This window comes from Anopheles moucheti, chromosome 3, assembly GCF_943734755.1.
Source record: "Anopheles moucheti chromosome 3, idAnoMoucSN_F20_07, whole genome shotgun sequence".
Taxonomy (NCBI): Eukaryota; Metazoa; Arthropoda; class Insecta; order Diptera; family Culicidae; genus Anopheles; species Anopheles moucheti.
In genome coordinates this window covers 23,344,373-23,372,147 of record NC_069141.1, presented here as the reverse complement: position 1 = coordinate 23,372,147, position 27,775 = coordinate 23,344,373, and the positions used below count along the sequence as shown (strand labels likewise).

At 43.5% G+C, this 27,775-nt stretch overlaps 1 protein-coding gene across 1 annotated transcript; it reads right to left on the bottom strand.

Moving 5' to 3' along the window:
- Nucleotides 1-521: 521 nt before the first annotated feature.
- Nucleotides 522-16,998, bottom strand: LOC128305363 (neurogenic protein mastermind). Its single transcript, XM_053042762.1, has 16 exons — nt 16,946-16,998; nt 15,729-16,098; nt 15,436-15,594; nt 14,439-14,846; nt 14,068-14,356; nt 12,392-13,980; nt 11,284-11,481; nt 10,599-10,688; nt 9,384-10,242; nt 8,678-9,304; nt 8,469-8,597; nt 8,067-8,380; nt 7,722-7,989; nt 7,268-7,417; nt 5,132-5,629; nt 522-3,924 (listed from the first exon to the last, which is right to left on the bottom strand). The coding sequence occupies exons 1-16, from the start codon at nt 16,996-16,998 to the stop codon at nt 3,896-3,898; spliced, it is 6,030 nt and encodes a 2,009-aa protein (XP_052898722.1). The 3' UTR covers nt 522-3,895.
- Nucleotides 16,999-27,775: the final 10,777 nt, after the last annotated feature.

Genomic DNA, 27,775 nt, shown 5'->3' with positions numbered 1-27,775 from the left:
TTTCTTTTTATACATACTGTCGTTGGGTGAAACAGCACAATACGCAAACTGCGACACTTATTTAGCAATGTAGAAATTAAAAAAAAACTTAAAGTACTAAAATCGAAAATAGTGTGATAACAAAATGAAGCAAAAAATAAAGCATTTAAGATGTTTTGTTTTTATTGTTCAATAGTTGATAACAAATCATGCACTCTCCCCGTCGTTCAGTGTGTGGGAGAGGGTTCGCTATTCTTTCCTCCTGTTTTCAACTGTTTCATGTTTAAATCAATCTTTTAAATGTGTGTATGTTTTGTTGTTTTTGTTTATTATAATTTTCTGTAAAAAAAATATTTTAACATTTGCGGCTTCAACGTACTTGTAATAATTTATCCCAAATGGTTCTGTTTTGCTTCGTGTACACATTTTAACACTCTCGATTTGTTTGTTTTTAGCTTTTTAACCTTTACACACAAACAACGATATTCGCGCTCATTCTTTCCTTTTCTTTTCATAAAAACACAATGAATAAAACTAACCTCAACGTGTAAATCGTATAATTGAATAGCAATAATAATATTAATAATAATTATAATAATGTATTTTATATAGAAAATAATAATATTAATAATAATAATAATGACAATAATAATAATAATAATAATAATAATATTACAGCTGTAGTGACGCTAATAATTATAAATTGTAGTGATTCCAGATTGGCTTTCAATTGGTCTCTGTGTACTTCTTTCGGTATTGGGGTGTCGGGTTGTTGTTGCAGTTAAAAGGCAAAGGGGGGGAATTAAAAAAAAACAATGCGTATTACTCGGTGTTTGTGTGGGTGAAAGCTAGCCAGTAATGAAGATAATTCAACCGACGTTTGAACAGAATTAAACAATTTTGGATTTGTTCGACGCGTTTGTGCAGCAGAACAGCGAAATAATATTTACAGTGAAGTTGTAAAAAAAAAGCACATTGTGTTATTAAATTAAGCAGACTATTGGTACCGCAAATTGCTAAAATTATCAATACCCGGGATGTGTAGAGTGAGAAAGGATAAAATAACACAAAAAAAAAAGGATTGATCGACACCGAAACGCGCAAAAAGAAGCATTTTCACTGTGAGGGGGGGCGGGAGAAGAGTGTATAATTTGTGTGTGTGTGTTTTTGTTGATGTAGTTTGCCTTAACCTAGTATGTTAAGCTTTGCCATTTCCAAACCCCGAACTATAACGAACAAAGAGCAAATAATAAAATGGAAGAAAATTCCATTTTGTAGATAATAACCATTAAAAAAAAAGAAGTAAAAACTTGTACATCTTTTACAACTCATATATACACAACGATCACTATATGCGTGTTCAGGCAACGATTATACACACCTGGCACAGCAAAACCATTTCTGAGTTTGTTCTCTCTTTTTTGTCTCGTGCTTTTACTGCAAATCTCATGCTAGCCTTGGTTTTAGGGTTTGCATTTTTTTACTTTTCCGCTTACAAGAACCGAATGTAAAGGGGGCGAGCGCTGCTGTTCCCCATCTGCATCTTTGCAAGCCAATTATAAGCAGAAGGGAAAGATGTTAATTTTCTTCCTCCCGACGTACATCATTTCATCATTGTAAACGGGCACAAAAGGGATGTGTTCAATTTCAGAAGAGTAACTTCAAGTGTTTGCAATCGGTTAGCACTTAGTAATATAAATTGGCGGCTCGCATATATCATACCGAAGTGAAGAAAACAAAACACAGAATGATGCACCGGCATTGTAGATGTTTTTAACAGCGTGCGTGTAAAACATTAAACAACTTGTTAAAAAAAAAATAAAACAAAACAAAACAAACGGTCACATTAAGGGAAAATGCCAAAGCAGTCAGGATGCGCGCGCATTCGGGTTGCCTTTGTTTGCTGTAACGGTTGTTGCACCAACACTGCACTAATGGAGCACACCATCGCGGAAATACAAAACAAGTGTGACCAATTTAAAACACAATAACACAAAACAAATATGTTGTTGTATTACATGTAACAACCTGGTACCAGAAGGTTCGTGGTATCGAAAAAAGTAGTAGAAATTATCACAGTACACGAACTTTTTGTCTTCTTTGACCGGGCCCTTTTTTTTCGTAGTGTATTTTTGTTGGTAAACATGTTGCATGTTTTGTTTTGCTTTGCTGCTGTTGTTTTCCCCATTTCGAAGTCCCATTTCTGTTTTGTTTTGGTCACCTTCGTTTTGGTGTGGTAAAATTACTATTGTTCCGCTTCGTTCCTCATCGAAACCGATTAATTCTGGATTGTTGATCCGAGAGGGAGAGAGAGTCAGAGTGTGTTTTGCGTTGTGTGGGCATGAGTTTCCATTGTACAGTTGTGCACAATTAAGTGAACTGTTTGGCTGTAACAAACGGTTACCCGGTTTCGGGGCTTTTCTTTTCTCTTGAGGATAATCCAGTTTATGTGTGTCTGTGTGTCTCTTAGCTGCTTTCTAATCGTACGCTGAATCGTTCGTTTTGTGTTTTCTACAGTATTTTGGTTTCGATTATTATCTGCTATCGCTGCTGGGAGGCATATTATATATATTGTTTTAACCATTTAGCGACAGGCAACAGCCGATATAGAGTGTATCTGCTTCAACCAACATATGCTTATCTTTTTTGATTTCATTATACATGGTGGTGTGGTGTGTTACTGTGTTGTAGGTGTGTATTCCAAGATGTAACATTCCGCTTTTTTTAAGCATCTTTTACTCATGTTTTTTTTTTCTTGTAGTTTTTACTTTGAACTAAAGTTAGAGGTATTTCTATTTCCCTTCATTCATTATTACCATTTTTTTATACTCTTGTTGTGTTGTTTTTGTTACCTGTTCTCGAACAATGTTATTATGATCACTTATGTTTTTTTTCTTCATTTTGTTTGCGCCAATATGCCTAAGAAGCGAACGCAGCAACATCTTCCACTACACAAAAAAAAAACATTAACCTGTGTTCATCTTTCCACACATGACTTGTTTACTTAACTTATCGTGTCCGTGGCCGTAGCACAGCACACAGGGCGGGGGGGGGGGGTGTTATTATGTACAGTTGGGGGAGTTTTCTTTAACTCTACAATACGATTAGCAATTACTCGTAACTATTCCATCAACCCACTCTCAACTACCATTAATTCTCGCCTTTCCCTTTTCTTTGTTCTACTTTGTATGCTTTATTTTTTACATGCACATCACATGCATCTGTTTCGTTCGCTGTTTTTCAGCTTTTTTACACACACACACACACAGGCGCGCTGGCGTGTGTTTGTGGTTTTCTACTTTAATTTTAGTTTGTTTTCAACATCAAATCACAAATCGGTTGTATCATTTGTTGCTTTCGCTCTCAACGGCACACAGTGAAGCATATTAACGCATGGTCGCGTTAATCACCTCTGCTTGCACCGGATGAGCCTTTTCAGTACACTTGCAAGGTAAGATTTTTTTAAATGTTTTTTTTTTTATGTTTACTCTCTTCTAGTGGGGTTGCACACATTTTACCAATCTAGCAAATATGTGTGCGCGCAGGTTTACCCCTCGGTTTACCGTGTTTTGATCACAATCTCCGAATCGCACGATGGTCATGGTGTGTATGGCAGATGACGACCTTGTCAGCACCAGTCACACACACGCACACACACACACAACATTTCGTCCATCGCGCGTTTGTCTTTTCCCGCGTGTTTAAAGCATTTCACATTTGCTGCATATTACTAGCTTATAGCTAGTGCCACTCCCGGAGGATGTCAACGGCACAGGACCTCCCCCACAGGCTGCGGCGGTGGTTAGTGGTGTGTAGCAAATGTAGGAGGTGATGCTCTCCATCGTCTACCGGGATCCGCGGGGCTTTACTTCAATCCGATAGAAGTTTTTGCAGAAGAAGGGATGAATTTCTCGGGTCACCGGCTCGTGTTTCCTCCGAAAAACTCTGCGAATGCGTACGATCGGGGCGGGGATAAAAAAAAGTACAAAACAAGATGCATCATTAGTAATCAGGCTTCTGTTCCAAACCGGTTGTTCGGTCAGTGATGATGACGCTGGTTTGTTTAAGGATATATTTTACAACATTGTTTTTTTTTCTTTATATGCTTCATTCATATGTTCATGTTGGACGATGGTGAAAACCCGGCTAGATGAGTATGATGTGGATGGTAACGCTAAGGGTTTTACTGTTGACATGGTGTATGCTAAAAATGTGTAAATTGATATGAAAAAAAGCAATACTTATCGGGGACAGAATAGCAGACATGAGAGGGATACATGAGCTGAACGGAATGCAACAAAATTGGTTCGTTTTGTATTAACACCGCAGCAACACCGTCCGACTTCCCGTTATGTGCAAATGCCAAATGATGTGCCACAAAAGCTCCCTAATGTATACAGTTTTTAGTTGTGGTGCTCGTTAAAAGATGCTGGCAAATCTCGCGGGTAGATCCGCGGGAAATGGCGAACAAAAATTGGCGTAAGGCAAACAACATTTTAAACACAAAATTAAACAAAATATGTAGGGCAGCTAGAACGATGCTCATAATAGTACAGCACAGCTATTGGTATTGTATTGGTTCTTGCAAAACAAGAATTAACCGTGCCCGTGACCGTGTGTATCACTAGAATCACTCGGTGGTTTAGCATTGGCCATCGTAAATGCCCATTGCCGGTGCATTGCTACGCGGTGTTTTAGAGGCAATTCATGTAACACTGCTTACCACCACCACCGCGCACGACGCATTGGAACTTTCATCGTCCACCGTTGATAGAATTTTGTCACTAACGCACGATAGCATTCTAACGACTGGCGCATCATCATCATCGGTCACTTCTGCATTGACAACGGATCCATCGATGGATGCTGCAGTTTTATCTGTGTTTAGGCCGGATTTTGGACATTTGGGCACTTTTGGGAGGTTTGAGCAACGAGTAAGTTACGAACGGAGAACGCATCGAAAAAAACCCGGAGAAGAAACAGATAGAAGCGTATGATTAACGTGGACCAAAATCCAAACGCCACAGCTGTACAAAAAATGGATGTGCATGTTCGGGAGAGCGGTACGACAATTTGCCTCATTTCATATAACACTCCATCCTTTTTCTTCGTCCGTGGGCGCCTAGTGCTTATAGGCGCGCAGTACACTAACCTTTCTGGGTGAGATGAAAATTGAACAGCATCGATGGATCTAGCCCGGTGGAAGTGTTACCGCTGTGAAGCATCGGTCCGGACGTTCCGGCATCCGACAAGGATGTTCGTGTGCTTCCACCACCCACATTACTACCACCACCGATACCACCACTCAGCATACCACCGGCGGACGTGTTGGAGATGGAGGTGCAACTTCCGTTGCTACTGCCCACGGTGGAAACATTCAGACCACCGTTACTACCAACACCGTTACCACCCTCGCTACAGCTTTGCAGGGCCATTCCTCCCAGGGGCGATAGGCCCATCGGGCTGTGCGATGGTGGACGTTGCGCTCGGCCACTCACAATGGCCCGCAGCTCCTGCCGTACCAGTTCCGAATGGTTTAGGCTTTGGCCACCGGAATTTGTGCCATTGCTAAGTCCTAGCCCATTGCCACCGTTTCCGATGCTGCCGCCACCAATACTATTGCCACCACCGATAATACCACCGTTGAGACCTGCGAATAAAATGTGTCGTTATTATGCGACGGGTGAGGGGGGGGGGGGGGGGGGGGGCACGGGTCGATCCTTCCGATCGGTGGCCCTGACTAACATGAAGGACAGGGGGAATGAAGGTGTAAGGGGAGGGGGAGGGGTGGACACGTTTCAAACATATACAACGTGACGTGTGACACTATTGTGTAAGCACACCAGGAACACACGGGGGGGAGTTTTTGATTCAACACATTAACATGGTTATGAAAGTACAGTAATGATTGTTTGACGGCACATCCATGACAGGAATACGGTACACGCAGTGGGTGGTGGTGTTAAAACCTGGACGGTGCAATTTATATACATTTACAAACCAAATCGTACTGATGAAGGTAGTAATTGGTGGTGGTAACAGTGGTATTAATGACACTATGAGGCGATCCTATGTAAAATACTGTTCAGTATGTACACACACTGTGTCACTTTATCATTCTCAATGATCGTGAACAAATATTGCTAGTTTTCCAATATTTGTCTTATGCATATTGCCTTGGATTGCGATTTCCAAATCTTAGGACTCAGAAGGACTTTGTAACGGCACAAGTATCTTAATTGAATCACGTTGACCGTCACAAACACGGCAAGTCGTTTCAAGTAAAAGGCCCAAACTTATGTTTTGCTTTGTACATATCTACAAATTACAATAAAATTTTTCGCACCTATTCGATCTTTAATGTCATTAATTACATACGGCCTGCTTTAACGTAAATCCCCTTTTAGGTAATTAGTCACATAGTCACAACATCATATACATACAACTTATAATTAGCACCCAACCAAGTGGAAAGGGATAAGGTACGAAACGACGGAATTGGAATACAGTTACGAGAGAGATGACAGAGAGAAGCAACAACCAAAACACACACACCTAATACAAACAGTGGACAGCGAAATGGCGAAATTGCACCCAAGAACAACGACAGAAAACACATAGTTCCCAATTCGGTATGAATTACTAACGTAACGAAGCGAGTTTGTTTGTTTTTTTAACAATTCCCAATTGCAAGATGAGAACGTGTGAATGATGATGATGAAAAACACATACAACAGAGAGCAAGAACATTATGAACAATACACACACACACACACACACACACTTATACAGAACAGGTATATGAAAGGATTGATGATCACACGGAGCAAAACAAGGGGGTAATGTAATGACACGCGTATTAACACATCCACGCATAGCAAACACACGCACTCTCACCACGGCGCGCCCAATTTTCGTCCTCGTTCAGGCATCAAACGCAAAAACAATTTTCAATCGATGCTGTAGCAATGATAAAATCAGCTTCACAGAGGGCTTGAAAGATTTCACAGGTTCGTCGTTATGATGGGAATAGAACGGAGGTGCAGAAAAGAATGGGGGAGCTTTTTTTTCGTTCGTGCAACAGTACCATTGTGTACGAGTTCCCACTTCGGGGACCTCACATTATGATTGCGTATGATCCATGACAAAGGCGCGGATGGAGTGCTTCGTAGTTTGCGAGAGACCAGAGCGTTTGTATGACGATGTGATGTGGATGTGTGGTGTGCGTTGAAATGGTTGGTGGTGCTTGAGAGGGAATTGGGTGGATTGGGTACATTGCGTCTCTTACCAGTTTGACTGCGATTGAAGAAATCGCCTGGTGAGTTCGCCGTGTGCTGCTGCATTGCTGCTGCATTGCCGAACATCATACCATAACCGGTGGCATCCGGACCAGGCCCATGTCCACCGTACGCGGAACGGGGCGATCCTGCGAAAACAGCTATCTTTTAGCATGGTTCTTGTTCTCGTAAACCAGTGCACACAGCGCACTCGCACCCGGTCTATTATTTAGATAATTCTTTTACTATCCATCGAAACACTCGCTCGCTTCCTGCGCGTCATACCACACGCGATCTTTTGGGCAATAAGGACAACACGAATTATACATTTCCAACCATCCAACCAATCGATTGATTGACCACTCAATCAGTAATTTAGATAACTTTAGAGGAAGAGAAACAAAAACCTCTCGAACTAGAAAGCGACAATAATCTACGAAATTAACCACTCCCCCAATGACTAACCTGGCAAGTGTTGAGTGGATTGCGGAGGCACACTGCCTTGCCGCTGAAGCCTCATCTGCTGGTTGGCATAGACGGGATTGGCAAAGTTCGGTGCGGAAACGCCGACAGGCGAGGGGCTCGGTGGACCTGGAAACCCGCCACCGTCCACCATGGAGCCACCGAACGCATTTTGCTGCCGTGGCGTTCCGGGACTGTTAAGTGTACTTCGCTGCCTTTGAGGTGGGCCGACGAACTGTCGATTCTGCGCAGGGTTAAAACCGCCAACCGACTACAACAGAAAAAATGAAGAGGTTATTATCAACGCTCCGACAACATTACACTTCTGTTACGCTTAGCCAAGCTTACCGAAAGCTGAGCATTCAGCATCGGGTTTTGCTGCTGAATTGACAGCCTTGCGTTCGCATTTTGTTGCCACTGTTGTTGCTGTTGTTGCTGCTGTTGCTGCTGCTGTTGTTGCTGTTGCTGCGGTGATTGTCCAGGAACGACCACATTCGGCTGGTTAACCGTTGGGCCTCCAACTCCGCCACCGTACGGTGGTTGGCGCGGTGATAGTTGTTGATTTACATTACCACCCGCATTGCCAAAACCGGAAACCATCTGTTGTAGCTGAGGAGATAGACGATGGCCTGGATTGTTGTTGAACGGGTTGCCTTGGAATCCTGCAACGCAAACGTACAAAGCACATTAGAGTCCGAAACATACTTTACTCTATTGATGTAAGGCACGGCTTATAAAGTCGTCATGTACCTGCTTGTTGCGGACTAAGTTGCGTCCTTTGACTTGGACTCAGCTGTTGCTGCATCAGACTCGGGGAAAATCCGGGACTAAGTTGTGAATCCGGCACATTATTCGCACGAGTCAGTGTAACGTTCGGAGCTAAAACCAAAAACAGCCGGTAATTAGAGACGTAACTTAAATCGAAACCAGAACATTCAACAACAAACAGATGGACTTACGACCAAGGTCTGAGTTGGCTGTCGGGTTCACCGTAACAACCATCTGCTGTTTCTGCTGCTGCTGTAGCAACCGGGTTCGCTGCTGCTCCTGCAAAATACGGTCCCGGGTTTGATGCTGCAGCTTCTGCATGGCGAGCATATTCGGGGGTCCCACGGGACTGTTGTTGCCAAGCTGTCCCTGCGGTATCCGCATTCGCTGCGTGTACACTGGAGGAGGTGTGAAGTTTTGGTTTGGCCCCGCTTGTGACGATTGCTGTTGTAAACTGCTGCCGGGATTTAATCCCGGACCACCCGCCGTACCACCGTTACCCGTGCCGCTAGGCCCTCCGCTACTGGCACCGACACCCGGTCCAGTGCCGGCTGGTCCTACGGAACCCATACCAGAGCCACTGCCACCACCTGAAACAGCACCATTGTTACCTCCGCTAGCCATTCCGAGCATTGGATAGGCAGGGGGACTACCACTGAACTGAGGCTGCGGCTGGGGTTGCAATGGCGAGCTGACGTTTTCATACTGCATTAACGATTTTTGAATTGCATTAATCGCTAACTTTTCGTGTATGTCCGGTTGGCTCGACTGTGACGACGGTACAACCGACGATGTAGACGATTCGATCGGACTTAAGCCTAAAAATACAGAACAGGTGTCATTAGTAATGAGAAGATCGATCGACCTATTACCCGATTCTAGGTGCACCAAACATACCTAAGATACTGTTGAGTTCACTTTCGGCAAAGTCGCCCTCCGGTGCAATCTCAATCACGTGATTAAGTATGTCGTTCAGCTCCGGATCCCACTCGGAAACGAGCTGGGTCGATGTCGCGGGCGTCGATGTGGCAAACGAACCGCTCCCAGCCGAACCAATACCGGAGTCCTGGATGGCGGGTGAGAAATTTTGCTGCCGCTGGGCGGCTAACATTTGCTGCTGCTGCATCATCGATGCCTGCTGCTGCGTATGGTGCTGCTGTTGCGGATGTTGCGAATGATGTTGCTGCTGCTGCTGCAGGTGTTGTGGGTGCGCCTGGGGGTGTTGATGATGGTGCTGCTGTTGCTGATGGTTGAGGTAGATATCGGAGGATGTTGGAGGTTGCTGCGATTGAGAAGGCATAGCTGATTTGCGCATTTGCTGCTGCTGCTGCTGCTGCTGTTGTTGCTGCTGCTGTTGCTGCTGCTGCTGGAGGCGCATTTGGTTCAGCTGTTGTACTTGTTTTAAATTATTGTTGCTAGTTGTTAGATTGTTATTATTCAGCGTCTGGTTCGGTGCCGTCGAACTCGACACGTTGGCGAGTTGCCGAGCCAGTCCCGAGTTTGGTATGTCCGGGATGATGCGGTTGAACGGCATTGCGTTTTGCATTGGCATTGGTGCTTTGGCCGGGTTGGCCAGCAATGAGGCAAGCATCTTGTTGCGCTCGCGCAACTTCGACGGCCTGTTGTCCGATCGCTTGACCGCGGCACCTTCGTCCGGTTCGGTCGAAGGCCGTTTACGATCATTACTTTGTACCCGTAACATCTGGATGAGTTCTTCGTTGTTCAATGGCGGTGGATTATGCTCCTTTGGCTCATCCTGGAGGGAAGAAAAAAGCAAACAGGCGTGTTATGTGCGGTCGGAATTGATGTTCGTTACTTGATGAAGGTTTATACAAAGATCGTTCTATAGTGAGCGTACACTATTTTGAAGAGAATTAATTTTCCCATGTGCCTATATAGTACAGAACGGAGTTTTAGATACACAGCAATAACAGTGTTCTTAGCAAAACTTCATAAAACAGGATACGAACAAACGAAATCTTAACCCATTTCAAGGATTATAAAGATGTCGTCCTTTCCATAGTGTGTGTGGTCTGTGTCTAAGTGCCAACATTTGCATGATTTGGTTCAGAATCTGTTCGATCGGCAGGTCAATACCGGGACAACACTTACTTTAACCTTTTGTAGCTGCTTAAGAAGTTCGCTCGGACCTTGTCGGTTGCGGGCGTCACTTTCGTCGTCGTCACTTTTGTCGTTGAGCAGCTGGAATATTATGGTTGAGTGGTGAAGAAGGTTAAACATGAGTATCATGTTTATCGGTTTGTTTTACGCAATTCTATCTAAACCATCGTGCCAATTCAGTTATTAGGTTGTGTGTTAGAACGATCAGCAGCAAACAATACGATTCAAAAATATAACGAACGTTATTAACCAAAGCCGAATGAAAATACTTATGGTCAAATGCAACGAGCGAACTATTTTAACAAACAGGTTAGTACAAGTTAGTTGGTGGGAATGTTAAAAGATAGTGGCTAGGGAAACGTAACATATCAAAAATCTGTACAATAAAAACTGTGTGTTCAATCAAATGCGTGAAAAATTTAAACATCGTAAGATCAAACTTGTTGCCGACACTCAGTTTGAATGGATGATATTAAAACTTGTTGTATGTGATGGAATGTTCAACTAACATCAGTGACGTGCTCAAGTGAACGTAATTGAGAGAAGAAAAAAAACAAAGCAAATATCACATAATAAGCATCGCTTGTGCAAAAGGTTCATTAAAATCACAATGGCAATCTACAAACGCAACGAACTAGTGAAAGTAAATGCGGATAGAACAGTGTGAGTATCGTACCTGTAATAGCATATTATTGCTACTGGCTTTATTATTCTCATTTCCCGCGCGGTTTGTTAATCCCAGCCCACTAACACCACCACCATTATTACTACCCTGCGCTGGAGTTCTAACTGACTGAGGTATACGTTGTGAAAGAGATGCGGTATTTATTTTATTGCCATTACTATCCTTATCTTCATCGGAATTTAGCAAACCCTACAAAACGAAACCACAAATTATATTACAAAATAGAAAAGAGAGGAAGAGAAGAAGAGAAACGTACAATAAGAGGATCTGCTATAATAGGAAAGGAATGAACGGAGAAGGAGACATATGAGAGTGATCAATAGAAAACTATGATCGCATAAGCTAACAAAGGAAAACAATCCTTAAACACGTGGTGTGCGATCTATGTGGAAGGCTAACAATACGGAGGAGCAGCTGGAACTCGCTAGCCAAATTGACAAAATATTCAGTTTAGCAGCTGCTTGCATTTCTATTTGTAATCATTTTAAACTACAACAACAAAACATAATACATACGATACGCATAATAGCACACTAGTCCACTAAACCACTCCGAAAAGATAATAGTATATTGTTTTAAATCACATGAAAGAATACACAAAAAATCATTTAATTATGCATTGAGAAAATATTGGCAACACGATACAATTCAGAAAGAATCTTTTTATGAGAAATGTCATAAAAAATCACTCATACATTTAATGTAGTTACTGTATAAAATACAGCGATACACTAGGATGGCTCACCAAATAATCTTGTTAAAGCTCCATTAAGCAGTATTATGTGATAAATTGTTCATACCCATGCAGTAATGATAAGAATACTCAATGAATCGAATGTAGATAGGAAAAAATAACAATTCACCAAGAGAGAAAGAGTACCCCAAATATAAAGAGTCAACATATTTCGTTACTTTACGTAGATGATTGTAAAAATTAGTCGAAAAAGTTAAAGCTAAGGTTAGTAATATTATGCCTATGTACTACCATCGATTGTATTTGTTATTGCCTAACACCGAAGGTTAAAACCATACGCAATAATACCCAACAGCTACATACGAGAATTGGTTTACTTTCGTAACGGGAAGTACACACACATACCTTTAAAATTCGATTCGGATTCCGATGGTCATGGTCCATATCCAAACCGGATGAGGATGAGGCATTTGAGTGAGGTCGTTTGGTTGTAAGCAGATTCCGTAATCGCTCGGAATCGTGCGTATTCGATGGTGGCTGCGTTTGTTGTTGCTGAAGATGCTGCTGCAGATGTTGCTGGTGATGTTGCTGTGGGTGCTGCGGCTGCTGCCGTTGCACCATTTGCTGCGATGCCATCCCAGACGGATGCTGCTGCTGCATTGGGGACATATGGGGGTGATGGTGTTGCTGTTGTTGCGACTGCATATCCTGCAGCTTATCCTTGCTGTCGTCGAACGGAAACTGAAACGCATTCGTGCCGAACGGTGTTCCAGTGTTGTTGTTGTTGGTATTACTATTATTGTTGTTATTATTGTTCAGGGATAAGCTGGGATTGATGAGGCCACCGCCCCCGCCACTACTACTGCCACCTGCTGCACCATTGTTGTTCGAAGGTGAAGGCATTCCGCCCATCGTGTTGCCTGAGTAGTACGGCGTCATCGGTGACGCACACATCGGTGCGGCCGCTGGGCTGTACGCACTAACGGACGGAGGTCGAGGGGTGCTGACCGGAGTAACGCTGGTACGGGAGTCGGGTCGCGAGTCCCACCCGACACCAACCGCCTCCATGTCGAACGTGGAATGTGGAAATTCGAGCTCAAAGTCCGTGTTGAAGAAGTTACTATTGTCGGAGGATGGAGCGCACAACAGCGACGATGAGTTGGGATTACTACGCGGCGATACAATCGAGCTCATCGAGGTGGCCGGTCCCATGCCAGTATTGCCTCCCGCAACCATGCCTACGCCGGGACCCATGCCGGATCCTCCCGATCCCGGTGTACCTCCCGGGCCTGTCATACCACCGGATACACTCATACTCCCTCCGGTCATCCCACCACCGCCCGATCCTCCCCCACCGCCGAGCATACTCGAGGAGCTTGAACTGTTGCTACCCGTGCCGGCACTACCTCCATTAAGCACACTCGACATCAGCGGTCCACCCATATTACTAACTCCCTGTGTGATTTGGGCCATGTGACGAGCTACGACGTCGTTGGCACCATTTAGGCCGCCTCCTGTCACCGAGCTGCTCGTGCTTGGCATTAGCAGCCCCATGGATGAGGATGAGGTAGGATTACTGCTACTGCTGTTGCCGTTGTTATTGTTAATGTTGTTGCCGCTCATTGCCGCACTAAGGCCACCACTGCTGCCACTTCCACCCATCACCATTCCTCCACCGCTGCCGCCGTCCGACGAGAGCATGGCGACTTCATTTTCCGTCAGTACGGTACAGATGGCCATTATGAAGTCCGATTCGTTTGGTTTTGTGCTGCGGAACAGTTTCGACTGGGTCTTCACGTGCACGTAAACATCCGGTCCACCGAGACGCAGCCGGTAGGTCAGCTCGTGAGGGGTTCCGTTCGACGAGCGTACATTGCTGAGGTGCTCGTTCAATCGTGGTCGATCCTGATAGTGGCATATGTCGTAGATAGACCGAATTGTTTCTTTGGTAAGATTTCCTGCAAACTGTTTCCTTAGCGTCGATGAGTTATAATCTATCAAAGGGAGAGCATTGTCGTCATTAGTTTTGGCGTCTTCTCGAAAAAAAGCATTCGACAAATCAATTCGATTGGGAAACTTACTTATAATGTTACCACTAGTATCCAGCTTCAACGTTAGCTGTTCGTCCAGCGTTTGTGGCATGGTGGTAGTTTCTATGGTTGCCTGTTCGTCCTCGGGTAGTGTAATTAGACAAAGCACCGAGGACGATTCCTCCGTATCATCCTTCACAGGAGCAGAGATGATCAGCAGATCCTTGTATTTTTCCAAGCGCTGCTGCTTTTGCTCGATCGTTTCGTTTGCTCCTTCTGGCGCCCTCAGTAACCAACGAATTTTAGTACGTATGGTACGCTTTGGCGTCTGATAGAACATCTGCGAACGGGAGAAAAGGGACAAGCATTAGTGATGCACATACTCTTGCAGACAAGTGCACAGATTGTACACTACTACTTACTTCATTTTGATCCCAGTTTAGCTCAAACGAATTCTTATTTAAAATAGGACTCAACTTTGAATGATCACCAGTATGCAGGTACGAATATATAGACTGTCCGTGGAGTTCCGTGCGCGAGTAATGCAGTACGTCGCGGACGTTCTCCGTGGCACATTCGATCACACCCTCCGAGTTGATCTCCAGTAGGGCCCAGCCGACGTTCGAGATGTAATGTTGCACCGCCTCGAAGTAGGCTGACTTTTCCGGCGAGTGGCCGTTTACCGATGGTTCCGGTAGTGGCGGTTCAGTGGATGACACTTCTCCCTGTTGCACCGGGTGCAGTTTGCAGGAAGCAGAACAATCCGGTGAGCATTTGGAACACCGCGAACCAGTGAGATTCGGGTTTCCTTGCTCTAGCATAGAACGAAACTGTAAAGAAAAGATAATCGTTAGTTGTTTGTTTCAGAATGTTAGTTAATGATTCACTCGCGCAGATACGCAGAGTGCTCACTGATGTTAGACACCTAACGTATGTCCTATCAATTGCAAAGCTCGTAAACACACTAGCGCGTAAAATTGTACTTCCCAGTGGTCATACATAACATCTAAGAAAACAAAACCCGGCGGGTAGTAAAATCAAGACTTGTATGAGCTAAAAATAGAACCCGTTCCAATCAGTGGCTTATCCGTCGTGGTTAAGTGATGTCTGGCGCCGCAACATGCATTCGAATCGAGTTTTTTTTTTACTGAACACTTTTCTTACTCTTCTACAAACGAAATGATAATAGGATGCACTGGCTTAAGTACGAAAAGAAAGGCTGTTGTTGTTGATGAAGTTGGTGGTAAAGCTAATCAATATTACTTTCAACAGGACTCTGCGATGCATTCATGATTCGCCTCAAAGTGATTTGTCTGTGTTTATTTCGCCGTCAGATTGAAAACTCAAAACATACTTCAAAATGTTTAAACATGAATATATTAATAACAATGTGGAATCTTCAATCAACCTAACACTTACCGTTCGTACAACTTCACTTAGTATCGCCGCTTTGTCTGGTTTGCAAGCGGTCATATCCCGCTTAATCTGCAGAAACTCGCCAAGTTGTTCAATATACTCATTTTCTAGCTCTCGGCGACGTTTCTCGTTGTTGCACTTGTTGATCTGTGACTGTGGCTGCTGCTTGGAGAGAAGAAGATGAAAAAAAAAAACAAACAAACAGAGAAGATCAAAATGGTGAATTGATAGAAGCGAAACAAATAACGAAGTGATCGACAGTACTGCACCGCGGATCTTTTTCGCGATCGTCTTACCTTCGCGTCTGGTTTGCGGCGAATCTTTTTCGATGCAGTAGGCGGACAGGCCACGGATGGTACGACGACATTCATTATTTTTGACTGACTCTGCAGTTGTGATGCTGGAGCTGCTCCCGGTGTAGCTGTTGCGGCTGCTGATTGCGGCACGTTGATTTGGTGTTGCAACTGAGCTGATGACTGCTGCTGGGCACTGGTGGAATGTTGTTGTATCGGCAGTGTTGTGGCTGACAGTCCACCCAGTCCACCCAAACTTTGGCCACCGGTTTGCGATGTGGAGTAGAACGATGCTTGAGACGATTGCGCTGACTGCGACAGTTGTGTATGCACAAGCCACTGGTCCGGCAGTGGTAGTTCACATGGGCCAAGCCTGACGGAAAACAAGACAGAAGAGAGAGAGAGAGGGTGTGTAAAGGCTGATAGTTAAAGCGCGTTCGTCAGATTCTAAGCATTTGAAGATATTTGAAGTGTGCTGTGTGAAAACGGTTCATACACGCGGCGTTTCCAGCACCGACACCGCGCATCCTTCAAACCGGCTATCGGAGAGTCAACTCGCTACGTAGGTAGTGCTCGTATCTCTGTATAATCGTTACTTGCGCAATCAGCAGTTATCAGCAGGCGAAGAACCGACGACCACCTTCCACACCACGCAGTGCCACCAGGAGGTGTTTAAGATTATGAGTTTTCTGTGAGCGTGTTACAGTGTCGTGTAAATTAGACGATTTCTTTGTCAAACAACACATCAACACCAGTGTACCACACACCTTGGCGAACGTTCGGCAATCAATTTGCACGACACACGTTTGTAGTAAACGATGAATGGTCTATTTTATAGGCACCCTCTGTTATCTGCTGCTAGATTGAAGCGGACCTACAAATTTACCACCATCGCCGTTCATCAATTTTATCGGTTAACCCAGTACCGCAAATTATAACCGAACACCTGGAAGATTGTGAGCGGTCTCGGGCCGCGCAACACCTGCGACAGAATGTCACGGTTGCAAAAAGAAAAACACACTCACAGACACACAGCTCCCTTTTTCTTGCACGAACAAAACACGCACGTAGCGACCAAAAGTAACCGGAAACCCGGCTGAACGATCACGTCTGTGTTTACGCTAAATGGTTCTAAATTTGTCCCCCAAAAAAAAAAAAAGAAACATGGGGACTAATATTATTTTTGAGTTAGTCAGCAGTTTAGAAAATAAGCAACGAACCGATAGCTTGCTGGAACTGCTGTAACACTCGCAGCCCTACACTGACGATTCATCTCTTTTTCTTCGGGGGGGGTTTTTTTGTATAAGTTCGGAGGTTAAAAAATCTTCCTGGGATATGTAGAACACCACCTCGGCACCCCCGAAAAGCACTTTGTTGGCACACACAAAATTGAATCAATTCATCACTACATAAACAACCGACACGAGCGGGCGGAATACACAGGGACACTCGCTTGCCTCACCGCTGGACGGACGTTAGTGGACACTGGTCCACCCACGGCAAACAACTGAGCCCGTGGACCGTGCGGTTTATTCGATTTATTTATTACACCCTAAGGTATGTGTTATCAGTTTACGGCGGTTCAAGTTTCTTCCTTCCGTCCCCAGGCAAGCCTTCTTGCGTCTTTCGTCACAACGGTTTCACCCGCTCTGTGGCGGAGAAGTCAGTTTGTCCGACCCATTTGCCGGTACACGGTGTGGTGACGGTTCTTTGCCGAGGCTGATGATACGAACTTCGCTTGCAGCCATAAGGTAAAGGCATCACTGGACGGTGGCAAATTCGGATAGAAATGAGTTATCGTTTTACCAGACTAATCACGTTTTTGGCTGCGTGAGCTAGAATCGGTTTTTTTTTTATGGAAGGAAATAGACCACCATTTTATTATATTGAAACCATTTCAACGTGTATTAAATTAGAAGTGTTAAACGGCTACCCATTTAATATGTCAGACATTTGGATTATCTTCTGTAATATATTTCGTAGGCATACTAAAGATTACTTTTAGCAGTTGAGTAACTAATAAACCTAGCATTAAATCCCATGTAAAGTATTACTTAGCTGAGTTAGGTGAGCCTTGAAATATATTTGAATATCTACCGTTTCTGCAACCTGGCAACAGCAATACGCACTCCACTACTGTTCTACGGGCGTGCGTTTATAACTCCTCCTTCATGACTTTGAAGTCTCCATCACCTTGCTGGGCACTCTTTGTTTAAATGAAGTAAAGCACAACGTTAAAAGGGCCGTAATGTACACAATTATTCTTGTATGGCATCATAAAACGATTGTCCAATTGTGACCCACTGGAAGGGGGTGCAGCCTCCCGGTTTTTGCGATGTTTCCGACAATGGGCTCGAATTAATGCAGCACGAAGTTAGCAGCAGCACAACAAAGCAGCAGCGCGCACAGTGAAGCTCAAAAACGAAATGCTCCAAACATGGAGCTAAGTTCGTTTCGTCAAGGGAACCCACTACGCTAGGTAAGGATTGAAGGAAGCTAGTCATTACGGCGCACATAACCTTGCTAACACGCGTCGTATGAATCATGGTGGAATTTCATTCCGTCCGGATTCATCACACATCTTGAAGATCCGCATGTCGGAGTAGTTTGTTTTCGATCTTCAATGGATTAATTTATGAAATTATTTAGAATACTTAGGAACATAACATAATGACATGACTACGGTGTAATGTTTACAAGTGTACTAAACGTCAACTGTAATAATGACATTATTGATTGACAACTCACCAACTAATCATATCACATGACATTATTGGACAAACTTATACGATCGCGATTTCCTCTGCTTTACTCTAAACACTCACTGCTTCTACTCACAAGATGCACCACACAAAGAACACAAAGACTAACTATAAATCCTCTCAATTCCACCACCAAATCGTCACTGCGTATGACGCTGGCTAAGCCACTCATAGTCATTATAAAGGAGTATTATACCTGCTCCTTCATGCTGTGTGGTACATGGCACAGCAGCATGATGATGACGGAGCATTACTCATAATGGTGAAATTCGGAAGTGAATATCTGATTCGATTTGTGGTGCAAACATAAAGATCACCTACACTACTTTGTGATCGGCATGATCATGATTGATCCAGGAAGGTTTTTTTCTCCGGAAAGAAAAGGGAAGGGACAAATATTTTCTAGACCAAAAACTTTGCCGCCTCAATGTGAAAAAAATGTAATACAAACGAAACACAAATGATTACGTACACAAAGCGCCGTTTGGGGTGAAAAAAATACCCCCCCTTCTGCTCCCACTTAACCAATAAAACCTTACCAACCAATCCACGCAAAAGAAGTGGGTCAAGTTCAGCGACGAATTCCAACTCCAACTGCAGATACCAATGGCAGTTCGGTGTGCAAAACTCACTCGCTTACGTCATTATATTGTTGGGCCGTTTAAGTTGCACCATCACTACACAGCAGCGTTTGTGCTGTTCGTACGTGCTATTACATATTTCCATAACCGTTTAGCAGGTGTCCACCGGAGCGAAAACTGCATCCACCTTCAAACAAACAAACGGGTGGAATCATTGCAATGGGGTTTGGTTCAAAATTTTATAAATTAAAGCACGATCAATAGTTTTGGAAAGAAATCGTACAATTCTTTTCTAATGGCTATTGGTATTCGTGGTGGAACCTTAATCCTGCACACTTTACATGTGTGCCATATGTAATGAATTGAATAAATTTTATTAAAAATTCTACATTTTTTTCTTCTGTAGTTCCTTTGTGATACTACTAGGTCATATCGGCAGACCAGAGCTCTAGATAGCGTGCTATTTGTGTCGGCGCTTTTATACATCCGATTGTTTACACTGCGCTCGTGAATGCACACAGGTATACGTGAGGATACTTTGTGTTTCAATGCATTTAAATTGCAACAGCTTTGGTCGGGGGATGATTTTTTTTTCTTTCTATTTTTAATTCTTTGTAATGTAGCCCATCAACAGCAATGATTAATAAATATAAGGTAATGATAAAAAAACGCTAATGATCGCCATCAAGAATAACGACGTCATTGTCGATCGGTAGATCGGAAGATCGTCTTCGGGAGAGGAGCAGGCGGAACAGGTGGCAGTGAATGATATCTTCAGCTTAATCTAGCTGACTCAACTGTCTGCTGTGGTCAATTTTGGTCAGATAAAACTTACTCTCGCGTTTTCCGACTGATCAAGGCACAATATAGCGTAATGCGTAACACAACATCCGTGCGTCTTTAATGTCTTGCGCGATGGCGCTTCGTTTGCGACCACTCTTTGTTAGATCTCTTGGACGTCTCTCTCCCTCTGCGTATGTGTGCTTACTATAAACACTTTCCATCTCCCGATGTGTTGTCCGACGTAGTTGAGGGTGCGTTTGGTGTACTACCGAGAGGCACCCGAGAGAGGCGGTTCTTCTTGGGGGATGCAACAAAATCGGTGTCAGTGGGTCACAGTCAAATCGTGTGACCGTCGTCGACGTCGACGCCAACACCGTGCCAAGTTTGCTTGGGTCCAAAAACGGACAGCCACTTGCAGTTGTGGTCGTGTGTGTGTGTGTTGGGGTATACTAAGTGCCAGCGAACGATGGCGAGGAGGACTACTGAAACAGTAAGCTGTGTGCGTGAGAAGGTACCAGCGCAACCACTACTGATGTCGATGCAGTGACGCGTTCATTGCGTGAATTTGCCGATCATTCCGCATGACGCATGCAGTACGCAACAGGATCAGACGTGTATGTGGTTTTATAAAAAGGGATTTTTTCACTATTTCCACTCCATTTCCTACATTCTATGCTGTGTTTCCCATAAATATATTTATACAACGGTCTGTTTTCAGACCACAAACACAGAGTACAGCAGAGCTCCCCCGAGAGGAGCCCTTTTGCTCGCATTTCTCCCTCGACGCGGCGGACATTTTACTCAGCGGTAAGCTTTCGGTCGAAAAACACAATACCAGCCCAGCATCGATTAAATTGCTGGTACAATGTGTGTAGGGCGTGTGGAAATATGAGCGCGAGTGCTGCGAGGGTTTTGTTATGCAAATCCGGTGACGATGGCAACCTGCAAAGCGGAAGCTACTGGTTTTCCTCTGCTGGGTGTATGTATCGAATAAAGGGCGAGGAGAAGGCTTTATTTCACACACACACACACATACACACATAGTTCGGCAGGGAAAAACGGAATACCCAATTATGATGATTGGTGTATATGTGCGAGCGTTTGAAGTAGCGAATGGAGTGGATCGACCGGAGGTGTGAATGTGTCATAGAAAATTTTATTCGAAACCACTTTGTTACTTCTGTAATGTATAAAACTGTTTAATGCTCTTTCTATTACTTTCTCCTTGTATCTTTTGTAGATCTTCGTTCTTCGTAACAATACTTGATGCCATTCAATATTTGTTTGGTGTTTAGAATCACTTTTTTGAACTCATTTCAATAAGCTTCATCTATCAACACACAAAAATCTAATTGATTATTCATATGAACTAACTCAAGTCTTTCAAGTCGTCTTAAGCATTCATTGATGTCCGACACTGTAGCACCTCCAGTTACGTTTCAATTAAAGCTCTCTAGTGGCAAGGTTAGACCATTGTGGAGACCAAATTGTTATAAAAAATTAATCTGTCAAAATAGATATTAGAATGTGGATTTTTGAAGGTTCAAATATCTGATGAAACAAAAACAAAATGTGTGCACTTTATCACTGAAATGTAAGCAATGTTAACGACAGCCAGTTAAACTGAAGCCAACTGAACACCACTAATCAAAACAATCCATTAAGACGTAAGCAACTGGTTGGAGCTTTTGCGTTACCCACGAAAATAGTTCCACAAACCGTGAACATTGCCTGAAAATGGCTAGCGATTTGGTAGAGTGCCATAAATTTAAGGGTGAACAAAAACCCCCCAAAAAAAAAACAACATGAAGTTATTCCTCCACATTCTGGTGGCGAAACACTTAAATGAATAATGCGTCTCCATCAGCTGCCTGATGAGATTGCCCCCCCCCCCTCCCTTCTTTAAAAATGATGTACAATAAAATGTAAGCATGAAGTTGTAATTGAATCGATCATAAATTTTGGACCTCTTGAAACAGCTGAGCTAAAAAATACCATTCGGTGAGAACAAAAAAAATCGTACCAAAGCGATCTCGTGCTTCCCAGGCGCAAGGTGAACAGAATGGAGAAGGGAAAAGAAGCTACAGAGTGTGTTGTGTATTGTGTCAAGTGGTTTATGGCGGGGCAAAAAGTATGACTTTAAACGAACTCTTACAAAGCACACCGGATCCACATTATTACCTCACCATCGCGAGCGGGACTAACGCAACAACAAACTGTTGTCCGGTGTGCCCGGAGCGGCTCACTAAATATATGTGGATCTCTATGGTGTGTTTGATGTTGCGAGACTATCAACGCTCGTACACACAACCGCTGCTAACCATTCGGAGGAACTAAGATCAAGCTGGGTGTCGTAATCGTGGCTGCGAGGATGAGACACGCTGTGCTTTCCAGCTGGAAAGTGACAACAACAACAACAAAAACAACAAAAAGCCTCCAAAAACCTTCCTCCCTCCCCACTAAGCGAATCAACGAAGTAAACTTTTTATATCACATCGTGTTTATATCACCCTTGCTTGCGTAACACCCGGAATTTGAAAGTTTTCACCACGGAACTGGTGATGACAAACACAGCGGGCTAGAAACACACGCAAAAGCCGCACAAATTCTGCAACTGCGTTTGCTCCGTTCAGTGGTAGGTAAAGAGCAACACGTTGGTTAGTGTAAAATTTAAATTTAAAAAGCTTCTCGGTCGCCGGAAAATCCTCACTTTCGAGATAAAACTAAGGGGTTTGTGGAGGGCTTGTGAGGCTGTTTCTGGGGGTGGAGCACCCCTGCCTCAGCTCCCAAAAAAAAGGAGAAGAAAGCCATATTCGTCTTACCGGTGGCTCATTCCAAAGGGAAAGCGAGAGCTGGTGCTGCGTGCTGCTGGCCGTGTCGAAGCCCCATTCCGTATCTACGCTGGTACTACGCCAATGGAAGGGCTATTATAAGGGTGATGGTAAACATGTACGTCAGATGCCTTCGTAACTAGCTCATTGCCATTGTTACGGCGTCAAGATCATCCATCCCCCCCCCCCCCCCCCCACACCCTCGTAATGCCATACACCCATACATCCACAGCGTGCCACAGGTTTGGAATGCGCAGTCGCGTGCAGATACACTAATATGCCGATTTGTGCACACCATGCCCCACAATGGCTCACACAACTACAAAAAAACGTTGTACGAAATGTCTCTTTTTTCTCTCTCTCTCCCTCTCTTCAAGCTGTGTTCTCTCTGTTTAATGAAACCCTCCCCCCCCCCACCAAAAGCGTTGCGGAACCAAAATTTTGTCTCGACGCAAAAACCCACCCTCCGCTTGATATTTTATCCCGCCCCCCACCCATGAATCTCCCCTCCCCCTTTCTTCTGCCGGTCTCGTCGATGATCGTGTCACTTTCCACCCATCCGCGGTCCCTGTGCGCGCTGCTCGTTTTAAAGGCCATCATCAGCGGCGTTACCGTTTTGTCACACGATCGTTGCGCGTCCTTTCCGCTTTCGTTTTCCATTCCATTGCACTTTCTCCTCTTTCGTCTGTGCGTGGAGAAAACATGCGTCCGCCCGTCCGTCCTACTCCCGGGTGGGTGTAGGAGGCCCCCCCACCGATGCCATCCAACACAAATCGCGAGACGGGCGAGAGATCAGGGCCTATATAAATAGGATTGTTGTTTTCTCGGTTGGCTGAAACGGAAAGTGAAACGTGATCATCATTACGTCGCCCATTTGCTCCGCGTCAGAACGAGAGCGCGGCACAAGCGCTCGATCGCGCAAAATCGCGCAATGCGACGTTTTCATTCGATCGCGGGTTTTGTTCGCGACACGACACCTTCAACACACACACGACGTTGTTTAACCGCTTTCTCGGCACTGGTAATGAGTTACTCATGATTATTTGTTTTGATTTTATTACTATTATTCTCACCATTTTTTTTTGGTTTGTTTTGCAACATTATCACCTTGCGCTGTGATAAGAGAAAATGTGTATTAAACGCATAAACCGTCGGGGCCAATGGATATCTCTACTGTGGAGGACCATAATCGACTTACCACCAATGAAATGTCACATTACTTTTTTTTCGTAAAGTGAACCTTACATCTCTACCTCACACACACACACACATTGTCTCCTGCCCCTTCTTTTCGCTTTCATTTTGCGTGATTTCATCGTGCATCAACACAGATGATGACCTACTTTGGGGATTGCCTTCATCATTGACCCGATTATATTCATACACACCGCGCCGTGTAAGTACTCTGCCGTGTTTTTGTTTTTGTTTGATCATTTTTCTACTTTGGAACACATTTCACCCTGATGATGTTCGCGCTGTGTGTGTGTGTGCGTGTTGCCTTTGTAAGAACAATGCGAAACAGGCACACTTTCATGTAATGCACCTCCCCTCCCCTCCTTGCGGGTGTAACCTTTCTAAAGGATACATTGTAATGCGTGTGGGTAGTGTGTGATGGCGCTGGGTGGTATGCAAGGTTTACGTAAACAACGATTCGATCCTACTGAGTTCTGTATAGTGGACCTCATATACATCTACACACAAAATGCTTGAAACTTGAGGAAAGAAGCTGATGATTAAATTATGTTGTATTCTGAATTTTATTTATGTATAATTATTGGATAATATAATATTAGCCTTGCACGCTTCTTCTCAAGGGTTTTCATCAGGGAGGCTTCCCAATTTTTATAGCAAAATTCGAAAAACAACCTGAATGTAAGATGCTCGATTGATCAATACAATATTTGATTCAAAATGTATTTAAATCCCACATAAATACACGTATTTCCCAGTTGCGCAAAAATCACATACTCTTCAGGGTCAACCATATTTGCCTTAACCTTCGACCGTCAAAATCGTGTGGTTTGTGTTAAGGTTCGTGAGTAAACTTTCTAGCAAAAAAAAAAAACAGGACCAACAATGTCAAATTCGATTGCCTTAGTCATGTTTTGTAAACGATGTTATGAGATTTGCTAACCGCAACTATCGAAGTAAGCATAGTTTTCAGCTTTTTTTTCTTTTGAGAAAATTAATTGTAGAAGGGTGACAAAGAGCCATATTGCCGAAGTATTTACAACCCAACGTGGGCTATTGTTGTCATAAACCATCGTGTGTAAGGGGATTTTGTGTCAAAAATAGAGAAAGACAAACAAAAAAAAATGCTCACACAACATCAAGCATCAACACGAACACATGATTATTTGCATTTTTTATTGTTTCCCCGCGCTATTATTTCCTTGTGCCTGAGACCGCATGGTGTTGGGTGGGGAAAGGAATATTTTCGATCCTCCACGTTTAGTATTATGTAAAATTTAAATCCGTTTAAAAAGTGATCTTTTCCCAGCATACTGTAACCAAATTTTCATGCGTTTTCTTTATAGCATCGATATGTTTATAGGTTTTGTAACACGAATGTTTATCAGTGGTTTATTCATTGACTTTACTTTACTAAACATATTTTTAAGCGAACAAAATACGCTCTTTCATGACATGATTTGACAAAACTCTGTGCCATTGTTTAAAATTTGTCACTGTTTGTTAAGCAAAGCCGACCTTGACCACCGACGGCGATGGAGTGCCTTTCGCGCACAGATTCCAATCAAAACCACCATCCGCGGCATTGTGTCCTCTCACCTGTGGCCAGCCACCACCATTTACGTAGGCTACAACCGTGCCAAAAATAAAAAATAAAAAAAACGATGCCAGGTACCCTTCTTATGCACCGTCACGAAATTATGTTTATCGTTGATTGTCAAGGTCCCCTTGCAACAGGTTTACGCACGAAAATGGGACTGCCTGATTTATGATTAATTTATCCTCACAATCGATTCGAATGCTTCACAGCCGGAACCAGGCACGTTTTACGCTTACGGTAGTAGTTATAGCGTGACACAGAAGAGGGGAATTATATAAATTGCTTTTAATTACAAACGATGTGCTAAACTATTTTCAGTTTTATTATAAGATAGCAGGTATAATAAAAAACATATTGGTTTATGTGACTGTCGCGAGTTAAGTGTTACATTAAATTACACAATTTCTCGAAACAAATTCTACAAACCCCCAAAAAAACGCGATTGAGAAGGATTAAAAAAAAAATTATTTAAAAATGTACCTTATTGCACAAAGCACCGCTAATTAAGTTGTTAAACCCAAGGCAACAAATGGGACCCCGGACGGGTGGCCACAAGTTCAGGTTTTCAAACTAGGTCCGGAGCGACAACAGACCAGCCGCCGGCCATTAGCAAGGGACTACACATGAAGAGATCGTTATCTTCGCGAGCAAACAAAACCCACCAACAACCAAAACGCGGTGGTTGAACCAATCCCTTTTTTCAAATGTGACTGTGACGATCTGTACGAGTCTTCGGCACTGGCGCGGAATTGAAAACAAAAAACAAAATTGAAATTGTTTTTCAAAAAAATAGTTACGAGCCACTAACTAACTCCGGGGAGAATATTGTCCATCGGTTCACAGCGACAGCGCTGTTCGTGGTTCTGTGACATACCTAACAAGCGTGTATGATTTATGCACATTCCACCATTTTCTGTAAAACTTGTTTCAGTGTCACGGTTCGGTGGAGCAACTGGCCGGTCCAAGGAAAACGTAGCCAAATAACTGTCCGTTTTGTCGACTTTATATCGAACCGATTAGCACGCCGGTGTGTTCGGCTTCTGGCGTTCGGCTGTGGCCCGGAACCTGGTGAAAATCTGACATTCAGCAGGTGGAGAACCATGTGCAACTCTCGTACTAGCTAGATAATGAATCATTTTATTGGCGTATTGCCAACGCGAATTTCGGCTGATGGGCTGGTGGTACATTCCGAATGGGAGAAGCAAAAATATAAAAGTTTTGCATTGTTGAAGCGCACGATGCTTAACATTGTTGTTAATCTTCGAACAGCTCGTAAAATCCGGAAGTCCTAGCATGTAAAAGCATAATAGTAATTACATATCTCTTACTTCGTACACATCGTTCCTTTCGACGCTACGACGCTGAGTTGGTGAAGCTGAAGCAAACCTAATCGGCCGGACTATAATAATCGTTACGGAACTTGGTGAAGTGTTACACAGTTTTGTACCGAAAGCTCACCGTAAGCTGACGATTTGAAAGTTACGATCGTGTGTGCGCATGATGTGGACGCATAAAAACCCGACCCTTTTTTTTACGAAAAGGAACTCATGCCCAGAACGCTCGTATCCGTCACATTATGAGAACGGCTTAGACTGTGTTTCGTTAAGCAAACACTATTAATCTCCTGATTGGAGCATGAGAAAACTTTGGCCACACAATTCCGGGAACAAAACTTCACCAAGTCGATTGCAGTAAGGGCAGATGGCCAAACGATTCCAACAAAGCAGAAAAGTTGCACATTTTATTGCTAACTACCATCAGCAAGCAATGGCAGTTTCAGTAGTTCCAGCTTTCCCAACGTGAGATCAATAGCTTGGGCAAAGAGTGATTAAATGTTTTTATATATGCGTAAAGGGTAAATACACTTAAGGTTCTTTAAGTTGCCAGAGCCCTCGTGAATGTGTGGAAACGATGACAAAATTTCACGAAAATTGTAAATTTATTGGTTATTATTCTAAACATCTGTAAGGTTTTTATTCTGCATAAGACGCAACTACCTCATCAGGAATAATATAATTAGAAGTTTTTGAAACTAAAATAAATAGATATTTGCATAAGGCATTTGTCCAATTCGTTTGAAAATATTCTTAAATTCTCACACAACGATCGTGTGATTTTTTTTTTTTTTAGACAAAGTGGAACCGGGTTTTTTTTGTTAAAGTAAAGATCTCCACTAAAATGATTGACCATGAAGCTTCTTGTTTTGCTGTTTTTAATTTATCCAACGTTGCTGAAGTGTGGTACGCAACGGCACGGACATTGAAACTGCTGAAAGCTGGTAATTCGGTGGCGTGTTGGCGCG

Excerpts from the sequence above, each read along its gene's own strand:
- LOC128305363 (XM_053042762.1), bottom strand. The coding sequence starts at position 16,998 with ATGAATCGTCAGTGTAGGGCTGCGAGTGTTACAGCAGTTCCAGCAAGC. Across the intron at positions 10,689-11,283 it reads GCAATAATATGCTATTACAG|CTGCTCAACGACAAAAGTGA; the intron begins GTACGATACTCA and ends ATAATATTCCAG. Across the intron at positions 7,990-8,066 it reads TGCTGAATGCTCAGCTTTCG|TCGGTTGGCGGTTTTAACCC; the intron begins GTAAGCTTGGCT and ends TTTCTGTTGTAG.